The following is a 19,039-nucleotide window of genomic DNA, read 5'->3' on the forward strand; positions in this document are numbered from 1 at the left end:
AACTTGCATTTGATTCCTTTTATATCACCAGTTTTCTTAGACAAGTTTGTTTCATACAGGACCTACGATTGGGGAAGACGATTGGGACGGGAACTGAGAGTGAAGGACTTTACTGCCTTAATCTACCACAGAAAGGAACATGCAATGTGGTGCGCACCAAACCTCAAAACTTATGGCACCAAAGACTAGGGCACCCCTCCAGCAAAGTATTTCCATTGTTTCCTTTTCTTGCAAATAAAACTTGCGATGCAAGTACCTGTTCTGTCTGTCCTTTGGCCAAACTGACCAAACAACCTTTTCCATTAAGTGTTACATTGAGTGAATCTTGTTTTGATCTCATACATGTTGATATCTGGGGTGGCTATCATGTCCCAACATTTTCTGGTGCACAATACTTTTTAACTATTGTTGATGATCACTCAAGAAGCACATGGGTTTATCTAATGAAACACAAGTCAGAAACACGCACTCTCATTGTACACTTTGTTCACTTAGCCGAAAATCAGTTTGGGAAAAGAGTCAAGGTCATTAGGAGTGACAATGGGCCAAAGTTTAAACTCACAGAATTTTACTCATCCAAGGGCATTTTACATCAAACCAGCTGCATCAACACGCCACAACAAAATGGCATTGTTGAGCGTAAACATAGACACTTGCTGAATATGCCTCGAGCGCTGCTTTTTCAAGCAAATTTACCTAAGCCTTTTTGGGGGGAAGCTATACTTAGTGCTGCCTATTTAATTAATAGAACACCAACACCACTTCTTCAAAGCAAATCACCATTTGAAAAACTTTTTCACAAAGAGCCAACCTATTCACATTTAGGAGTTTTTGGATGTCGGTGTTTTGTGTCAACTCATCCTCTTCGTCCTACCAAATTTGATCCTAGGTCCACTGAGTGTATATTCATCGGATACCCACATGGGCAAAAGGGGTACAAAGTTTACAACTTGGTGAGTAAGAAAACTCTTGTATCAAGAGACGTGATTTTCTTTGAAGATGACTTTCCTTTTCAAAACAATCCTCCACGATTTTCTCCTTCAAATCCTATCCATAATAATCCCTCAAATATCTCTCCATCACACTCTGGGGTCATTCCTTCTTCGAGTCAATCACCACAGTTTGATTTTGATATTATCACCCAAATCTCTCACCTAATCCTCATCACAACTCCTCATCTTCCGCTGACTTGAGTCACTTGGCCACATCTTCTACACAAGATCATGTCATTGATACATTACCAGATCCTATTCCCCAAAATATGTCTACATCTCTACCACCAGACAGTACACAAGCCCCACATTTACATTCCTCACCACCACCTCCACGACGATCTTCTCGTCCCACCAAGCCTTCAACCAAGTTGCAGGACTTTCATATTGAGGCGGCTCTTCCCTCACGTACTGTCCGGTCGTCTTCTTCGAACGAGGTCGAGATTCCTTCCGCAGGTACCATTCATTCTCTCTCCACTGTCCTTGCTTATGATAAGCTTTCCCCTGCTCACAAAGCCTTCACTGTCAAGCTTACTATGCAGCGAGAACCTAATTCTTTTTCACAGGCTGTTCAAGAGCCAAAATGGCGAGAGGACATGCAGAATGAGATAAACGCCCTTACGAAAAATCGAACGTGGAGTTTGGTACCTCTCCCTGCTCACAAGAAACCCATTGGGTGTAAATGGGTGTACAAAATTGTTAGCCAAATAGCCACCCTCAAGTATAAGGGGTACAAGTAATAGTATAGAGATTTAAGAAAAGTTGTCAAACCCACGAGGATTGGATTCCTTTCACTAGCTAGGGTGTTAACCTAAGGAGAGCTAGAATATGCAAATGTACAATCACAAACCTAAATTCACAAGAAATCTAGGCTCATGGTGAGTATGTGCATTGTGGTGGTAGTGAGATTATTTGTTGGATAGAGTGGTGAACCAAATTAAATTAAATGCTCAAATGTAAACTAAACTACTCTAAAATAAACTAGTAATATAATGGACGAAGTTAGGGGTTGGATTGTCTACCACTAACCTCCCTTGCAAGTATTGAAGTTCAAATACAAGTGATGCTATTCTAATTTTCCAATTACCCTCTTTGCATCCGGATAAGACTACAAAGGCTTAAACTCCTTTAATGTTATCAATTCCAACCGGATATGTCTAGAATTAACTACCTAAGAACAATTCCTATTACCGGTTAAGTCTCAATTCATTGTTCCTAGATGCATAAAGCTTTGAGTTTAGATAATCATGCAAGCAAACCAATCCTAGATCTAGGTGATTTTAACTCACAACCTTCATATGCACATAGAGGATGCTATCATGCTATCAATGCTCAAGGTTAACTACTCCCTAAACATTTTTTTATGAGATGACAAACACAACACATTCAAAGTAGTTAAGTTTGAATGAATGCATTCACTTCTTGAATTAGCGTATGAAGATGAAAATCACAAATAACATCAAATGTAAATTAAAACATCAATTCATACAAGTTTGGCTAGGGCTTTCAACCCTAGCCCCAACAAAGTAACTACTCACTCATAGTCATACAAATTGGCATCAAATCTATAAAGTAAATCAAGGTAAATTAAAGAGTTATTAAGGGAAGAAAGAACTAGTTGAAGCTTGACAAATCAATGGGTAGTTTCTCCTTCATTTTCCTCCTTTAATGCTCCTTGAATCCTTCTTGATGGTGGAATGGATGGATAATGAACTTCTTGATGGTGATGATGAATAGAATGGTGATGAAGATATGATGCTCATTTGGCTAACTTTGAGTGGTAGTGATGGAGTAGTAGTGGTGGTGATGGAGTTTATGATGGTGGAAGATGGTAGTTGTGGTGGTGATGATGGAGGAGATGGAGTAGATTGGGTATTATGGGTTTGGATTTTGAGATGTGGATATGGAGGTTTTATGAAGGAGATGAAAAGAGAAAGAAGATGTAATGGGGTGGAATGGGTGATGCCTTAAGAGTGTGATGAATGGATGCTTATATGGAGAAGAGAGAGAGGAGTAAAATGATGAATGGAAGCAAAATGAGCATCTCAAGCATTGTAAGAAGCATGGAGATGGAGTATGACTGTATGAGAGTGGTAATAGATCCTAAAAACAAGGGAAAATGGTATGGAAGAGATGGAGTAAAAAGAGAAAAGTAATGATGAGCTATGAGAGTGTAGAGTAGAAAAGATGCCTAAGGGAGAAGAGAGGAGCAGCTAGCTCTCTTTATTAGGCATGGAAGCATGAAAATGAAGAGTGTTGGAGTGGCATTGGGTCACCAAAGTCAAGGTAACAAGCATGAGAGAGAAATGGAGAGAGTGTGCAAAGGATGCCTATTATCCAAAAGATAATATGATGGATTAATCTTGCCATAGTCTTGTAGGATTCTTCTAAGGCTCTCCTTTATAATTTCAGCATCATAGACTTTCCAAAAATGCACAAGAAATCCGCCCAAAGAAGGTTCTAGGCCAAACTACCATGTTTTGACTTTGTTTTCTGCTTCTGAAGCTTCCTTCAATTGAATCTCCACCGAGACTTCGGAATTGGCCTTCGACTTCTTCATACCAAATGTTCCTTGATGAGTTTAGATCATCCTGGGAAAATTTCAGAGCTTAGTTCATCGTGGTTTGGCCGGAAATGCTGCCGGAATCAGTACGGGTCCAGTTTTGCCGTTTTCGTCTTTTAGTCAGAAACTTGGACCGATCTTTTGAAGGCCTTTCACTCCGAAATAGCTCTTGTACTTTTCATAAGAAATGATCATTAGAATGTCTAGAATGTATCTGGAAAGTTTAAACTCATTTGGAGTTTGTTTGATCAAGATGCCACCTCTCATTTCTTGTCTAGCTCGCTTTCTCCAAGCCGGAGTAAGAAAATGTGCTAAGGTTGACTTTTTAGTGCATTTCCATGCTTCTCTATCATTTCCTAGCATGATAAGGAAAACAATATAAATATATATAAATAAACACAAATGTTAAGTAAAAGTACAAGATTAGGGAAATAATGGAATTGAATTAGTCAACATTAAATTGGACTTTAGAACAAGTAATTTCCATATTTTAGGGCACAAATATGTATATGAATTGTGATCCAACAAAAATAAAGTACAATCCTGATGGCACAGTTGAGAGATATAAGGCACGACTCGTCGCTAAAGGGTTTAGTCAAGTTGAGGGTGTTGATTACAAAGAAACATTCACACCAGTTGCTAAGCTGACTACAGTTCGCGTTCTGTTAAGCCTTGCAGCTCTACGAGGTTGGCATCTACATCAATTAGATGTCAACATCGCTTTCCTGAATGGTGATCTCTATGAAGATGTCTACATGCAACTCCCACTTGGTTTCCGACGAAAAGGGGAGTCTCGTGTCTGTAAACTTCACAAGTCCTTATACTCCCACTTCCAAAATGCACCCATCACACCTCAAACTCTTACTAACTTAAGCATCGAAGTACCTTTTGCAGGTATTCTCTTTTTGAAGCTGAGAGCGCCAAGCTCAAAACCCAACTCTAAGGATCGTCACCCAGTTCCTGCAACACGAAGCCCCCACTCCCGCTCCAGTCAGAAGAAGTATGTGAGGAGACTTTCCGTGAATTTGTTTCGCACCAACAGAGGCTGGTGGAACCAGATCTCGTGTTGGAAAGATTCAAAAGCAGTAGCAGCGAGTCTGTGCTACTGTCATCCAACAGAGCCCCATTGGCATCAAGCTCTTGGTCTGCACTGCTAAGCAACTAAATTGCTTCCAAGCAGTCACTTTCAATGGTGACATTTTGCAAATTCAAAGACTTAGCCAAGTCCATGGGTCACGGACGAACGACTCATGAACAAAAGTCTCATAAAATTAGAAAGAAATGCACAATTGCCAATGAATGATAAGCAAAAATAGTAATCACATTTTTGGATTCATCTCATATGTGATTTATACAGTAACGATATAAATCCAAGTTTCTCTCATTCATTTCATTTAATTGTTCATTTTTTAGGTAAGTACATATCTAAAGAAAAGATGAGGAACTGCGGCGTGGGTTGGAAGCTTCCATGGAAAGCACGAAGATGAGGATGAAATCATCACCGCGTACATTAATTCTTGCATATGTAGGGTCTGAATAACAACCTATTAGAGCACCACTTTCGAAACTCCACATTTTGGACACAGCCTAATCCAATATTGCTAGTTGATATAGTATTATCACACCGGCAACAGAAATCAGCTGCTTGCATTTGCTATCATGTGACAATGTCCTTCACAACATTGAGATTCGATGGGCAGACTCTCTTCTCTGCACTATGGGCAAAATACATGAACTATAAATTGAGTAAAAAAAAAAAACAAGCTCGATATCATAGATTGATTACACATAATCCACCCATAATGACACATTGTCATCTGGATAAAAATGAACAATCAAGCAACATGACTCCAACAATCTCACAAATTATAGCAAATCATATTTCATAAGTTAACAAGGCATATTAAACCATGCATACAGCTTGGGGTTGTAGGAATGATCAAACCAGTGTTGAAGTCTGTAGATACCTCTACTAGCAAGCTAGTTTGCTATCTCACCAAGCATAATTAACATGCTCTTTGGGACATCCACAAGCCATGGTGAGGCCCAACCGAGACTTGCATCTTGTAGCCCTATGTTCAAGCTACGCTACGGTATCCGGAAGTCGCAAATCCGTCGCCGGGAAGCCACCTTTCCGGCCTTGCCAAGTTGCATCCACAATATGCATTTCTATACTAGAATAGTTGTTTGCTTGTCCCACATCGAAAACCATGTAAAGGAGATGGCTTCCTTCACCTATAAAAGGAATGCCTCCTCCCACTTAAAGACCATCCCATTACATCTCTTGTAATCTTGTTAGGCCGCAAGGCTCGACACACTAGTATAAGCTTTCAAGTGGACGTAGTCTCCCGCTAAGGCGGGAGGCGAACCACTATACATCTCGTGTCACTCTCTCTCTCTCTTTACTTATCGTTAATTAGATTCTCCAACAGATCCAAGCATTAACATTGGCGCCGTCTGTGGGAAGCCAACACAAAGGCTTCGTCACCTACTACGAGCTTTGACCCGAAAGAGTCGAGTCAATGCTCGTTCAACATCAAAACAGGGCCGGTCAACGCCCATCAGGCTCGGTCAATGCTTGGTCAACGCTGGAGATGGTCGGTCAACGCCCGGCGGGGCCGGTCAACGCCAGTCAAGGGTAAGTCAACGCCCAACCAAGGTCAACACTGATTACAGCCGGTCAACGCTGACCATGGTTGGTCAACGCCAGCCACCAAAAAAAAAAAAAAAAAAAAATTTTTTGAAAAGTTGGCGGCAAATCTTCTCTGGACACCCAGAGATCTGCTTAGGCCACCCTCCTTCTTCTTCGTTGCATCCTCCGCCAGCAAGGCTCCGCTGCCCAAACTCGGCGGCACCGCTAGCCTTTCAACCATCCCAGGTCGGTCAGGCAACAGGTTCCTCCGCTAGCCTTCGCTAGAATCCTCCGCCGGACGACTCCTCCGCTAACCAAGCCTCACCGCTGACCGCAACCAGCGGCTACACCTCCGCCGAGCACCATGCTCCGCTCCGCAGGCCAACCCGCTGGTCAGGTCACCGCCGAGCTTCGCCGTTGGCCAAAGATCCGCTAAACTTCATCAGCGGACCACCATCCAGCAACCTCCGCCGGGCATCCTCCTCCGAGCTTCTCCGCTGGGAAACCTTCGCCAGAGCTCCTCCGCTGGGCATCACCACTGCTCCGTCGGTCATGCTCCGCTAGATGCGAAAGCCAACCACCGCTGGCATCCTCCGCCGGCCCTTACTCCGCTAGGCACCTCCGCTGAGCTTCTCCTCCGCCGACCAAAGCTCCATCAACGAAGCCCGCTAGCTAAGCTCTGCTCCGCTCCGCCGAACTTCTCCTCCGCTGGACTGTTCACTGCTGAGCAGCACCTCCCTGAGCACCATGTCTCCGCTGAGCTCCGAACTCAGAGCTTAACTCCAGATATCCGCCGAGATTAGAGCCTCCGCTGAACTCCAACTCTCCGCCGAGCTCCGAGTCGCTGCCGAGCTCTATGTCTCCGCTGAACCCCAAGCATCGCTACCTAATACCAGCCAGCACGCCAGCCTAGCTCCAGCAAAGCCTCCGCTGAGGGAAGCTAGCGGCCAACACCCCTCCCCCATGATGGGTCGTCTGGGCTCATCTTCTTCTTCCGCCACCCACCCTGAATTTCTATGATTTGAACTGAATTGTGATATAGATGAGAAGGGCAGTGACTGCGAAATGGGTTCTCTCTCCCTCTCTCTCTCTCTGTGGTCCCGAGTCCAAAGGAGAAGAAGATCTAATTCAGTTCCTGCTGTTACGCAAAAAGAGATAAGTCTTTATATCATTTTCTTTGATACGCACGTGCCTCTGCAGAGACTAGCAATTTAAGGCCACACATAAATTGTAGTCTTTTGTGCATATTTAAAGGACACGCAACATCACTCACTTTGGTTGCAGCATACTCACTGGTATGCACATGTCCACGTGCTGCACATAATCATACATAGCATGTTGTCTGTCAAATAACTCGACGCAACTATATACTTATGCACGTTTGTGCTCTTGTCTGTGATATTAGCTGCACGTGTCCTCTATATTAACACTATGCCACATGCATAAATTCTCAATTGGACACCACACTAGCTCACACAACTATTGATAAGAACATTAATTAATGACATCCAATTCCACATGCTACCATATATAGAGTATTATAATTCCCTCATGTATATATATGCTGCCTTATCAAATAACAAGATATATTCAATGTCATGTACAGATTGATGCGCACGAACATGTTGGTACCCATCTAATTATATATTGGCTAGCTTCTTATGCGATTTTTATCAACTCGTAGACACATACACATATAGAATAATAAACTCAACTATACATACATGCTGCCACTTGGCAACCTGTGTCATGTAAATTCAAGTTTCATTACCTCTTTACTTTCTTGTACTAAAAAGTACTTCTCTAAATTTCATTGCCAATTAGAAATCGTACTAGTGACACACTACCACACATGTTATTTGTCATCTGTTACTACATTGCTTATACTTGATACATATATTCAAAATCTTGATTATATCAAAGCATAGAAACAAGCTACAAATATTGATTTCGAACTATTAATCACTTATTTTTGTTTTTGGAGGAAGCAAGACCGATCACTTCAAACCAAACACCTCTTATGTGGACAAGGCCAAACAAGCTATTTGCGGTCATTATTCGATCACTTGGAGCGTCATGCTTGGACAACTCCAACGTGATTTGGGTACCTACACCAATTTCTCCTCCAACTCGCTCCAAATCGGCATAAGATAAGTCACTATATCTTATGTTTTACGCTCTTGCAATTAGAGCCTTTGCCATGACTATACATGTCTCCATCACCCTTAAGCATGCCTACAACATGTTATTAGCAACTTTACTACAAGTACATGCTACACACATACATGCTTAAATTCAATTACTTGTGACATGCATCTAGAAGCTTGTGACACTTACGACTTACTGAAACATGCTCGGATAAACGACTTGCTCGGGTTACGACTTGCTTGGGTATCGAGTATGGCCACGACTTGCGTTTGGGCCACGCCTCGCATGCTCGCACAGCGCCTACACACTCAACTACACCCAACTTGCTCGAACAACCCAACTTGCTCGAACAACCCAACTTGCTCGATCATGTCCAACATGTTTTACTTAAGCCCCAAGTTCACAAACGCTTCGTTCTATGTCACGGGGACTACTCCCACAAAATTACTTTGGACACCCATTACACTTACCACTATCTATTATGCATGTTATATGGTCATAAGATCCACATCTACAACTACCAATATTTTTCGTGTTCATACACATTAATGGAATATTGAATTCTTCTACCATTTGTTGCTCACTACAAATCGAATTCTTTTCGCATTCCATTAATACGAGCGGTAACCAATATAACAAAGCATTCTACATATGCGTGTTTTTTGTCTCATTGTGCAGGATTAAACGAGTCTCTTCTTGCTTACGGAGTTCGGGGACTTGTAGGGGCTCCGTACCGCCCGGTTACTTATGCTTGGTGACATCATGTGTATAACTCCCCAACCAAGAAGCTCCTCTTACTTGGGGACTTCGGGGACTTGTAGATACCTCTACTAGCAAGCTAGTTTGCTATCTCACCAAGCATAATTAACATGCTCTTTGGGACATCCACAAGCCATGGTGAGGCCCAACCGAGACTTGCATCTTGTAGTCCTATGTTCAAGCTACGCTACGGTATCCGGAAGTCGCAAATCCGTCGCCAGGAAGCCACCTTTCCGGCCTTGCCAAGTTGCATCCACAATATGCATTTCTATACTAGAATAGTTGTTTGCTTGTCCCACATCGAAAACCATGTAAAGGAGATGGCTTCCTTCACCTATAAAAGGAATGCCTCCTCCCACTTAAAGACCATCCCATTACATCTCTTGTAATCTTGTTAGGCCGCAAGGCTCGACACACTAGTATAAGCTTTCAAGTGGACGTAGTCTCCCGCTAAGGCGGGAGGCGAACCACTATACATCTCGTGTCACTCTCTCTCTCTCTTTACTTATCGTTAATTAGATTCTCCAACGGATCCAAGCATTAACAAAGTCAAAGTCAACAATCAAGTCAAGGCTTACCCAAAGTCCACGTGTAGGGCTGAGATTGTTTAGCAAGAAACAAATGTTAGAAAAGTTAGCTGAGCTTAACAGAAATTAGTTACAATTAGCTACAGTCCCTTCTATATAAATGTATGGATGTAATTAGCTTAGCATTATCTCAAGCCTTATCAAAGAAAGAATAGAATCGTCTTCATCTCTCTTCCTCTGCTACTTCTTCTTCTTCCTTCTCCTTTCTTTACAGCCCTAGATTTTCAGCATGGTATCAAGAGCCAGGGAATTTCTCTTCTAGCATCTCTGCAATTACTCCAATCCTTTCTTCTTCAAATCTTCTTCTTCGATCTCTCAGTCTTTTCTTCTTCGATCCCTCCAATTTCATCTTCAAGATTCAAGCTTTCTTTCTGCAACAATGGTGGCTACAACGATTTCTCTTCTTGCTACTCTGTCTAGTATAATCTCTGTGAAGCTCGATGACAACAACTATCCTACATGTCACTTTCAGATATACTCTCTGCTTCGTGGCCATGGTCTCCTCAAGTTTGTGGATGGCTCTCACTCTTGCCCATCTCAGTTCTCCATTTCTGATGATGGTCATCTCACACCAAATCCCTCTGAGGATCTTGAAGAATGGCTTGAACAAGATTGCAATCTCATCTCTCTGATTACTGCTACTCTCTCCCCTGAAGCACTCTCTCATGTTGTTGGCTGCAACTCGACCTTGGAGGTATGGACCACTCTCAAAGATAGATATGCAACTGTGTCTAGATCTAATGTGCTCCAATTGAAATCCAATTTGCAATCTATTGAGAAAGGTTTAGATAGTGTTGACAAGTATCTACTTAGGGTCAAGAATGCTAGGGATCAGCTTTCAGCTATAGGTGTTAAGATTGCAGATGAAGATATTATGATACTCATACTTAAGGGATTACCATCTGAGTTTAGTATTGTGAGAATGATGATTAAGGCCAAGCATGCTCCGATTTCTATGTCTGAGCTTAGATCCTTGCTTCTTGCTGCTGAATCTGAAATTGAATGCGAGTCAAAGTTACAGTCACTTTCTTTGGGTTCTATGAATGCTATGGTTGCCAAGAATCAATTTTTATCTGAGTCCTCCGAGTCTAAAGGTCTTTTGCCTACACCTGTTGGAATTGGATGTCAAAGTGGATATAATGGGTTTGCTGCTTTTAACAATGGCTACAATGGGTACAATGGTGGTTTTAGGCCTAGAATCATCTGTTAGATCTGTGACAAGCCAGGACATTCTGCTCAAACTTGTTGGCATCTTGGAAAGGTCCAAGGCTCTGGCTCTTCTTCGTTTGTGCTTGAGTGCCAACTATGTGGTCTCACTGGTCATTCTGCAGCTGATTGCAACCAGAGACAGTCATTTGCTAGCCTTCAAGGTCAACAGACAGCCATGACAGCTTCTATCCAACACACTCCTGCTACTCCCACACATGAAGTCTGGATCACTGATTCTGGAGCCTCTTCACATTTGACATCAGATATTTTTCAGCTCAACAATGTGACTACTTACTCTGATGGCCGGTGACCAAGTCAATATTGGCAATGGTGCAGGACAAGGTGACTGGCAGGGTGCTGTTCCTAGGTCTCAGTGACAATGGCCTTCATCCCATGCCAATTTCCGATCCACTTCCAAACATCTTTTAAATCCTTATACAGCTTCACCTACAGTTTTTCCTTTGGTTCCAAGATATCTCCATCTCTGTGGCATAAAAGACTAGGTCTCTTCAAGTGTAATCACTTCAACACCTTGCTGAAATTCTTACTAAAGGTCTGGATATTCTCCTCAGTTCAGATATCTTTGTGGCAACCTCATGGTTGGTCCCAACCATTCGGTTGAGGGGGGATGTAGGAATGATCAAACCAGTGTTGAAGTCAAAGTCAACAATCAAGTCAAGGCTTACCCAAAGTCCACGTGTAGGGCTGAGATTGTTTAGCAAGAAACAAATGTTAGAAAAGTTAGCTGAGCTTAACAGAAATTAGTTACAATTAGCTACAGTCCCTTCTATATAAATGTATGGATGTCATGAGCTTAGCATTATCTCAAGCCTTATCAAAGAAAGAATAGAATCGTCTTCATCTCTCTTCCTCTGCTACTTCTTCTTCTTCCTTCTCCTTTCTTTACAGCCCTAGATTTTCAGCAGGGGCAACTCAGGCACCCATATATAGATGCATTGTCTAAAAGGTTCTAGTTACTGATTCCTTCATTTCAGTTCGAGCGGTTGCACGGTGTAGGCTGTCCAAGCTCCCAATTTCCTGTAGGACAATTCCAAGACAGGTGGGTACCAGATTCATTACAAACATCACAATACATCATATGAGATCTGTAGACACCGCTGCTACAATTTTCACAGTGACACATCCGACAAACCTTTACAAATCCCTCCTGCAGATGTGCATCATCTTCACCCAAGAAAAAGTCTGGTCCCTCGTACCCTATTATCACCTGCTCGCTGTTGAAATCTTCAAGATCTGGTACTGTAGGGCCATCCATAGACAAGTACTCGCTGTGCGCCGTCAAAGCATGTTTTTGCAACCAATGACTATCCTGCAAGCTAGGATAATCTTGGGTGGTATGTTCAACCTCCAAACAGAGCTTACAAGCCACTGCATACCAAACCACTACAGGCTCCTCACTAGGAGGCTCCGCAGACCTCCTAAATCCCCCCGTAGTGTATGAACGTACAGAGTAGATCCGAAGGAGCTCCGCCTCTGAGTGATATGGTATTGGTCTTGGTGCCATACTAGTGTCTTCATGACATTGATTAATACCTGTAGGAAGGTCAAGCAAAACATCGCGGTGGATTGATGCATGTTGATGGGTGGCACGACAATCCTGCAAGTTAGAACCCTCTTGGATGCAACCCACAACAGAAGCACACAGCTCACAAACCAACGTAAACCATTTTATAGGTTCCTTATCTTCTAACATGTCAGCAGGACCTGGTCATGGTTCCATTTTTGAATACAAAAGAAAAATAAAATCAGTGATGATGAGAAACCACCTCAAAAGAAACAAACTAAAAAAAAAAAAAATGAATCTTGGGTGAAGCATATACAGAGACAGGGCTAGCTATAGATCAAGCAAAGACATTCATGAACTCATGAGTTGATCCAAAAGTAAAATTTTGGCACAAGATGACTGGGCTGAATTTTGAATCGATGTGTATACAGCAAGCCAAGTAAACAAAATGGTGATGAAGAAGGAACCTAGGAGCAGAGGAGAGCTAGCATACCAGGTTCCGGAACCAAGTCGTAGATCTTACGGAGCTGGCCCTCTGAGAAATCTGAAGATGATCCTGGTACCATACTCGTGTCTTCATCATGCTTATCCTCTTCCATTTTGGTCTCATTTTCTCCTAAACGTAAATACAAAAACAATAAAATAAAATAAAATTGGGGATCATGCTGATGCTGACGACAAAACCAAAAAGATGACTGGTCACATGACATTGATTACCGTGGATGATTGCTGCATGATGTTGGAGATAATCATAATCCTGCAGCCGATCACAGTTGATGCGACCGTTGAATTTTTTACAAACGTTACAAAAGACCTTAAACCATTTTTTACGTTCCTTCTTGTTGTTAAGAGGGCCTGGTCATGGTTCCATTTTCGAATACAAAATGGAAAAGAAAATCAGCCCAAAAGAAACAAATACAAAAACAAAAATGAATCTTGGGTGAAACATAACATATGTAGAGACAGACAGATCAAGCAAAGAGAGTCATGAACTCATAAGTTAATCCAAAAGTAAAATATAATTATTAGGCTGAATTTGGAATCAATGTATATATAGCCAGCGCGCCAAGTAGACAAACTCGAAGGAACCTAAGAGCACAGGGAGGCATACCAGCGACCGGAACCAATGTGTAGATCTCACGGAGCTGGTCCTCTGCTAAATCGTCTGGCCTTTGCTTTGCCTTTCGGATCGGGGGATCTGCCCATCCGGGGACTTCACGCTCCCGACGCGAACTCATTGCGGCGAGTTCCAATTTTATCGGATGACGCCGAAGGGACTTCCTTGCGGCGAGTTGAGGGGATCTCAGTTATCACTTATGACCTACTTACCAGGTCGACGCTTATATATGTCACGAATCTGCCTTGATCAATTTTTCGGATGCAATCACGCTATGGGACAGTGAATATGTATTTCTGATAGAGCAAGGCTAAAGTCCCTTTATATAGCTAGGCATACAAGAATTCAGAACCTCCCATGAAGATTCCTAATTCTATATTGAATAGAGCTTTCCTAAACCATGCATGTTCTGGTAGGGACAACTATTTTCCTTAATAAAATAGATATGCATTCCTTATTGACTATGATACTGGAGTAGAACTTACCATATTATCTCGGTTACCTTTTGCACTAAAATATAATAGCTAGGTAGTTGAGAACTTGAGATGAAGCGTAAACAATACTAAGTCCATAATGATTATTATAGGCCTTTGTGAACAGCTAGCTTATACACTATCTATGAGATATTAAATGTGTATAAGATAGAGCAAGGCTCGAGTCCCTTTATATAGGCATACAAGAATTTAAGAACCTCCTATAAAGATTCCTAATTCTATATTGAATATGCAAAGAGCTTTCCTAAACTATGTCCTGTTAGGGATAATTGTTCCCTTAATGAAATAGGTATGTCTTCCTTATTGACTACCATTTCCGGTCAATCTTTAAGATATTAGAGTTCCTTTCTTGGTCCTCCTCTGCTGAATCGTCTGGCCTTTGCTTTGCCTTTTTGGCCTTTCGGGTCGGGGGATCTGCCCATTCGGAGACTTCAAGCTCCCGACGCGAAATAATTGCGGGGACTTGAAATGTTATCGGATCACGCCGAAGGGACTTCATTGCGGCGAGTTGAGGGGATCTCAGTTTTCACTTACCAGCTCGACGCTCTCCCCATCTGGGCTTCGTTTTCTCTAAGCCCAAATATTAAACAAAAATAATAAAAAGATAGGCTTTCTCCTTATATAATATTTACGTTTGTCCTCCCAATTTGGCCGATTCCAATTCCTAAACTCTCCACCAATTAGTTAATTTGCTCTAAAGTAACTACGTGTGCAATTAATGTAGTTCTTAGTTGCTGCTTTGTTTCAAAAAAAAAAAAAAAAAACTATGATTTGTTATATGGTGAATAATCATGCATTTCGTTTAACGAGTGTCATGGGACGTTTTAACGTATCTATAAAATACACATTAGCTTTTGATATCTGATTTTACATTATTTGAGGGACTATTTGTCTTGATTCGTATATAGTTGATAAAAATTCAAACAAAGTCAGGAGTTTTGGTCATATTGAACATTCATAAGAGTTCTGATCATATTCATCATCTCCTCTCTGTTTTTCTTTTTCGAAATTGGTTCATCATCTCCTTATCCATATTCAAATTAGATATTGGATAATTGTCCGATATTCATTTAGTTAAGCAAATCTTCTCACATCTTAAATGATGTAGATCATGGATAATAAGATGTATTTTGGATAGACTTTTACCTTTTTGTTTTATTTTTAATTTATATTTCATCATTTATCTTACTGAATTTACTTTGGAAAAAAATGACCTTAATTTTTTTTTTAAGGACAATTACATTTGTACTTTTTTTTTATGACCATTTGCATTTGTACTTGCAAGTTTCAACGTTACAAGGGCTGTCACAAAGAGCGTGATGAACTCCATATGATTTGTCTGGAGGAAAAACGACGTCCACTAGAGTTGAATACTTTGAAGATTCCTTGTAAAATAATATTCAAGACCAATTATACTATTTATTTTTATTAAGATACAGCTAGTCCATGCATGTCCTTCTCTTAATTTTCAACTTGTTTTTGGTTTTTGTGTAGAAATAGGAAAAGATAAACGATACAGATAAGTAAGGACTTTATTGTTGATTTGTTATTCTCATCTATAAAATAACTACTGTTTTTAAAATACTGAGCTGTTTTTCTTGGGTCTGACATCATTGGGTTGACCAATCAGCTCCCTATAAGTTGCTCCAAACTTTGTACTCTTCCATATATACCTCCTCATTCCCTTCTGTAAGTTTAAGTTCTGATATTAGAGAGAGAAAGAGAGTGAAGAGGAGAGAATGGCAGGAGGGTTTGGAGGAGCAGAAGTTGTACATGAGAGGGCTCAACACTATGAGCATAGAATTACTTGGTATTTCATCTTTACTTGCATTATTGCAGCTCTTGGAGGCTCCCTCTTTGGCTATGATCTTGGTGTTTCAGGTCAGTCTTCATTTCATTGCTTTACAATTTGTGGCATCAAAGATTGATCAGATTCTCCTTTTTTGTGTTTCATACACTTTGTTCTGGGCATCTTTAATTCACTGATATCAGCAAATCTTGTGACCATGTTTGTCAGACTGAGGTTTTCTCCAGAAAGTTTTTCTCTTTTTTCATTAGCCTTTTAAGTTCAAAACCAATATGATATGTGTTCATTCTTGCCATTGCCATTGCCTCTTAGATTAAACAGAACATTGAGAGGTTGAAGAAATGTGTTCATGGAAATATGTAGAGAAAAAGGAAGTTTTCTTTGTTTCCATACAAAATTTGATGCTTTTAAGGTATAATCTTTAATGATTCTGCATTTGTTCAGGGAAATTAATGGGAAAAGTTTTCTTTCCTTTTTCTTTTGAATTTCACATTATTATCATTTTCCAAATAGTTGAAACATATCATCAGTGATGTGCTGCATGCCTTACCTAACAATTGATCATATCTGTTTTGTGATTTACTTGTCCACAAATAGAGGTAAAAGCCACAGAAATAAAACTTCCTCTAAATTTGGATAAGCAATCAATGTATACCATCTGTCCATTACAGTTGAAAAGTTACATTTGATTTCTAAATTTGGATAAGCAATCAATGTATACCATCTGTCCATTACAGTTGAAAAGTTACATTTGATTTCAAAATCACTGCAGTAATTTCACTTGTTATGCTAAATTTCAGGTGGAGTGACTTCCATGGATGATTTCTTGAAGGAATTCTTCCCTAAAATCTATAGAAGGAAACAATTACACCTCAATGAGACAGATTACTGTAAATACGATAACCAGATCCTGACACTCTTCACATCCTCTTTGTACTTTGCTGGCCTGATTTCAACATTTGGAGCTTCCTATGTTACCCGAAGCAAAGGCAGGAAAGCTAGCATCATTGTTGGATCAATCAGCTTCTTCTTAGGAGCGGTCCTCAATGCTTCTGCTCAAAACATATTAATGTTGATCTTGGGACGAATATTTCTTGGCGTGGGCATTGGATTCGGAAATCAAGTGAGCCTAAACTAATGCACTTCACCAAAAAAATGTAGTGTACTTTGATGATGAATTTACTGACAGCTTTTCTTTGTTGATCTATGTATAATCCAGGCAGTTCCGTTGTACCTCTCAGAAATGGCTCCTGCAAAAATTCGAGGTGCAATTAACCAACTTTTCCAGCTGACTACCTGCTTGGGGATTTTGATAGCCAACTTGATCAATTACTTTACTGAGAAGATTCATCCATGGGGTTGGAGACTGTCGCTTGGTTTAGCTGCAGTGCCGGCAATTCTTATGTTTGTTGGGGGTCTCTTTCTTCCTGAGACCCCAAACAGTCTTGTAGAACAAGGCAGATTAGAAGAAGGAAGAAGGATACTGGAGAAAGTGAGAGGTACAACAAAAGTTGATGCAGAGTTTGCTGACCTGGTTGACGCCAGCACTGCAGCTCGAGCCATTAAGCACCCGTTCAGGAATCTACTTACACGAAAAAATCGTCCCCAGTTGGTGATTGGGGCATTGGGAATCCCGGCATTCCAACAGCTCACTGGCATGAACTCTATCCTCTTCTATGCCCCCGTCATATTTCAGAGCTTGGGTTTTGGCTCAGGGGCATCTCTCTACTCATCTATCTTTACCAGCGGAGCGCTTGTTATTGCAGCACTTATTTCAATGCGTTGGGTCGATAAGTTTGGCAGAAGAGCTTTCTTCTTAGAAGCTGGCACCGAAATGATATGCTGCTTGGTAAACTCGGTTCTAATCAAGCTCATTTTTCTTCCCTAATTTGTATTACATACTCACACTAGATTGTTCAATATACTGCAGGTTGCTTTGGCCATTACTCTAGCACTGAAGTTTGGACAAGGAGAAGTCCTTCCAAAAGGAATTGGAATCTTCCTTGTGATTGTCCTTTGCGTATTTGTTTTGGCTTATGGAAGGTCTTGGGGTCCTCTGGGATGGCTAGTTCCAAGTGAGCTATTCCCCTTGGAAACAAGATCAGCAGGACAGAGTATTGTGGTGTGTGTCAACCTCCTCTTCACAGCTTTGATAGCACAGTGCTTCCTCGCGTCGCTATGCCATCTTCGATACGGGATTTTTCTGTTGTTTGCAGGCTTGATAGTCATCATGAGTAGCTTCATTTTCTTCCTCCTGCCAGAAACAAAGCAGGTCCCGATAGAAGAAATATATCTTCTCTTTCAGAAACACTGGTATTGGAAAGGAATAGTAGGAGATGGGGAGCAAGTTGAACCCAATGGGAAGTCAGGAGCAGTAGTTTAAAACCTCTAGCACAAAGACATTGTGCAGTGCAGATTTCTTAGTCACAGTTGATTTCTGAATTCAGTTTTAGTTTTATAAATAATCAAGAATTAGTTTCAACAGATGTGGAATATGTCATGTGTGAATACCAGTGCGTGACTTAATCCGCCTCACCTCCTATTAAGCCTTGGGGTCAATTTTATATCACATCTGAGTATCTGACTATTTTTAGTAGTGAATATATATATATATATTTTTATTTGAAGTAGACAATATTTGAGAAATCAATTCCTAAATGAATTTTGTAAAACAGAACTTTGTCCTTGGCTATGAACACCTTGACTTTCCGTAAGAGTTAGTTAATATAGGATAAGAAGTTGGGAACAGATTTGGTGTTCAACCGAATTAATCAAATCCTTTCTTTAAAAACTTGGATATCCTTATCCTAATGGACGATATCCAAATGGATGTGTTCTGATATTACCCTCTTATCCCATTTCGTCTTTAGAAGAATGCTTTGCCTAATTGGGATCAATGACGTGACACCTAGCTATCTGTGTTAACATTAGTATTCTTCCCAATCAAGCAAAAGAAAGAAGAAAAAGAATTAAAAGACCAAAGGAAAACTTGGATATCCTTATCCTAATGGACGATATCCAAAATTCCAAATGGATGTGTTCTGATATTACCCTCTTATCCCATTTCGTCTTTAGAAGAATGCTTTGCCTAATTGGGATCAATGACGTCGAGCAAAAGAAAGAAATCTAGCTATCTGTGTTAACATTAGTATTCTTCCCAATCGAGCAAAAGAAAGAAGAAAAAGAATTAAAAGACCAAAGGAATA

The 19,039-nt window shown here is 40.8% G+C and overlaps 2 protein-coding genes across 2 annotated transcripts; one reads left to right on the forward strand and one right to left on the reverse strand.

Moving 5' to 3' along the window:
• Nucleotides 1-9,640: 9,640 nt before the first annotated feature.
• Nucleotides 9,641-13,820, reverse strand: LOC133711820 (uncharacterized). Its single transcript, XM_062137910.1, has 4 exons — nt 13,527-13,820; nt 13,133-13,270; nt 12,909-13,031; nt 9,641-12,615 (listed from the first exon to the last, which is right to left on the reverse strand). Exons 1-4 carry the CDS (start codon nt 13,651-13,653, stop codon nt 11,882-11,884), a joined length of 1,122 nt encoding a protein of 373 aa, XP_061993894.1. The 5' UTR covers nt 13,654-13,820; the 3' UTR covers nt 9,641-11,881.
• A 1,865-nt stretch (nt 13,821-15,685) lies between these two features.
• Nucleotides 15,686-18,460, forward strand: LOC133711863 (sugar transport protein 14). Its single transcript, XM_062137949.1, has 4 exons — nt 15,686-15,907; nt 16,634-16,956; nt 17,053-17,682; nt 17,764-18,460. The coding sequence occupies exons 1-4, from the start codon at nt 15,766-15,768 to the stop codon at nt 18,214-18,216; spliced, it is 1,548 nt and encodes a 515-aa protein (XP_061993933.1). The 5' UTR covers nt 15,686-15,765; the 3' UTR covers nt 18,217-18,460.
• Nucleotides 18,461-19,039: the final 579 nt, after the last annotated feature.

Source organism: Rosa rugosa, chromosome 1, assembly GCF_958449725.1.
Source record: "Rosa rugosa chromosome 1, drRosRugo1.1, whole genome shotgun sequence".
Taxonomy (NCBI): domain Eukaryota; kingdom Viridiplantae; phylum Streptophyta; class Magnoliopsida; order Rosales; family Rosaceae; genus Rosa; species Rosa rugosa.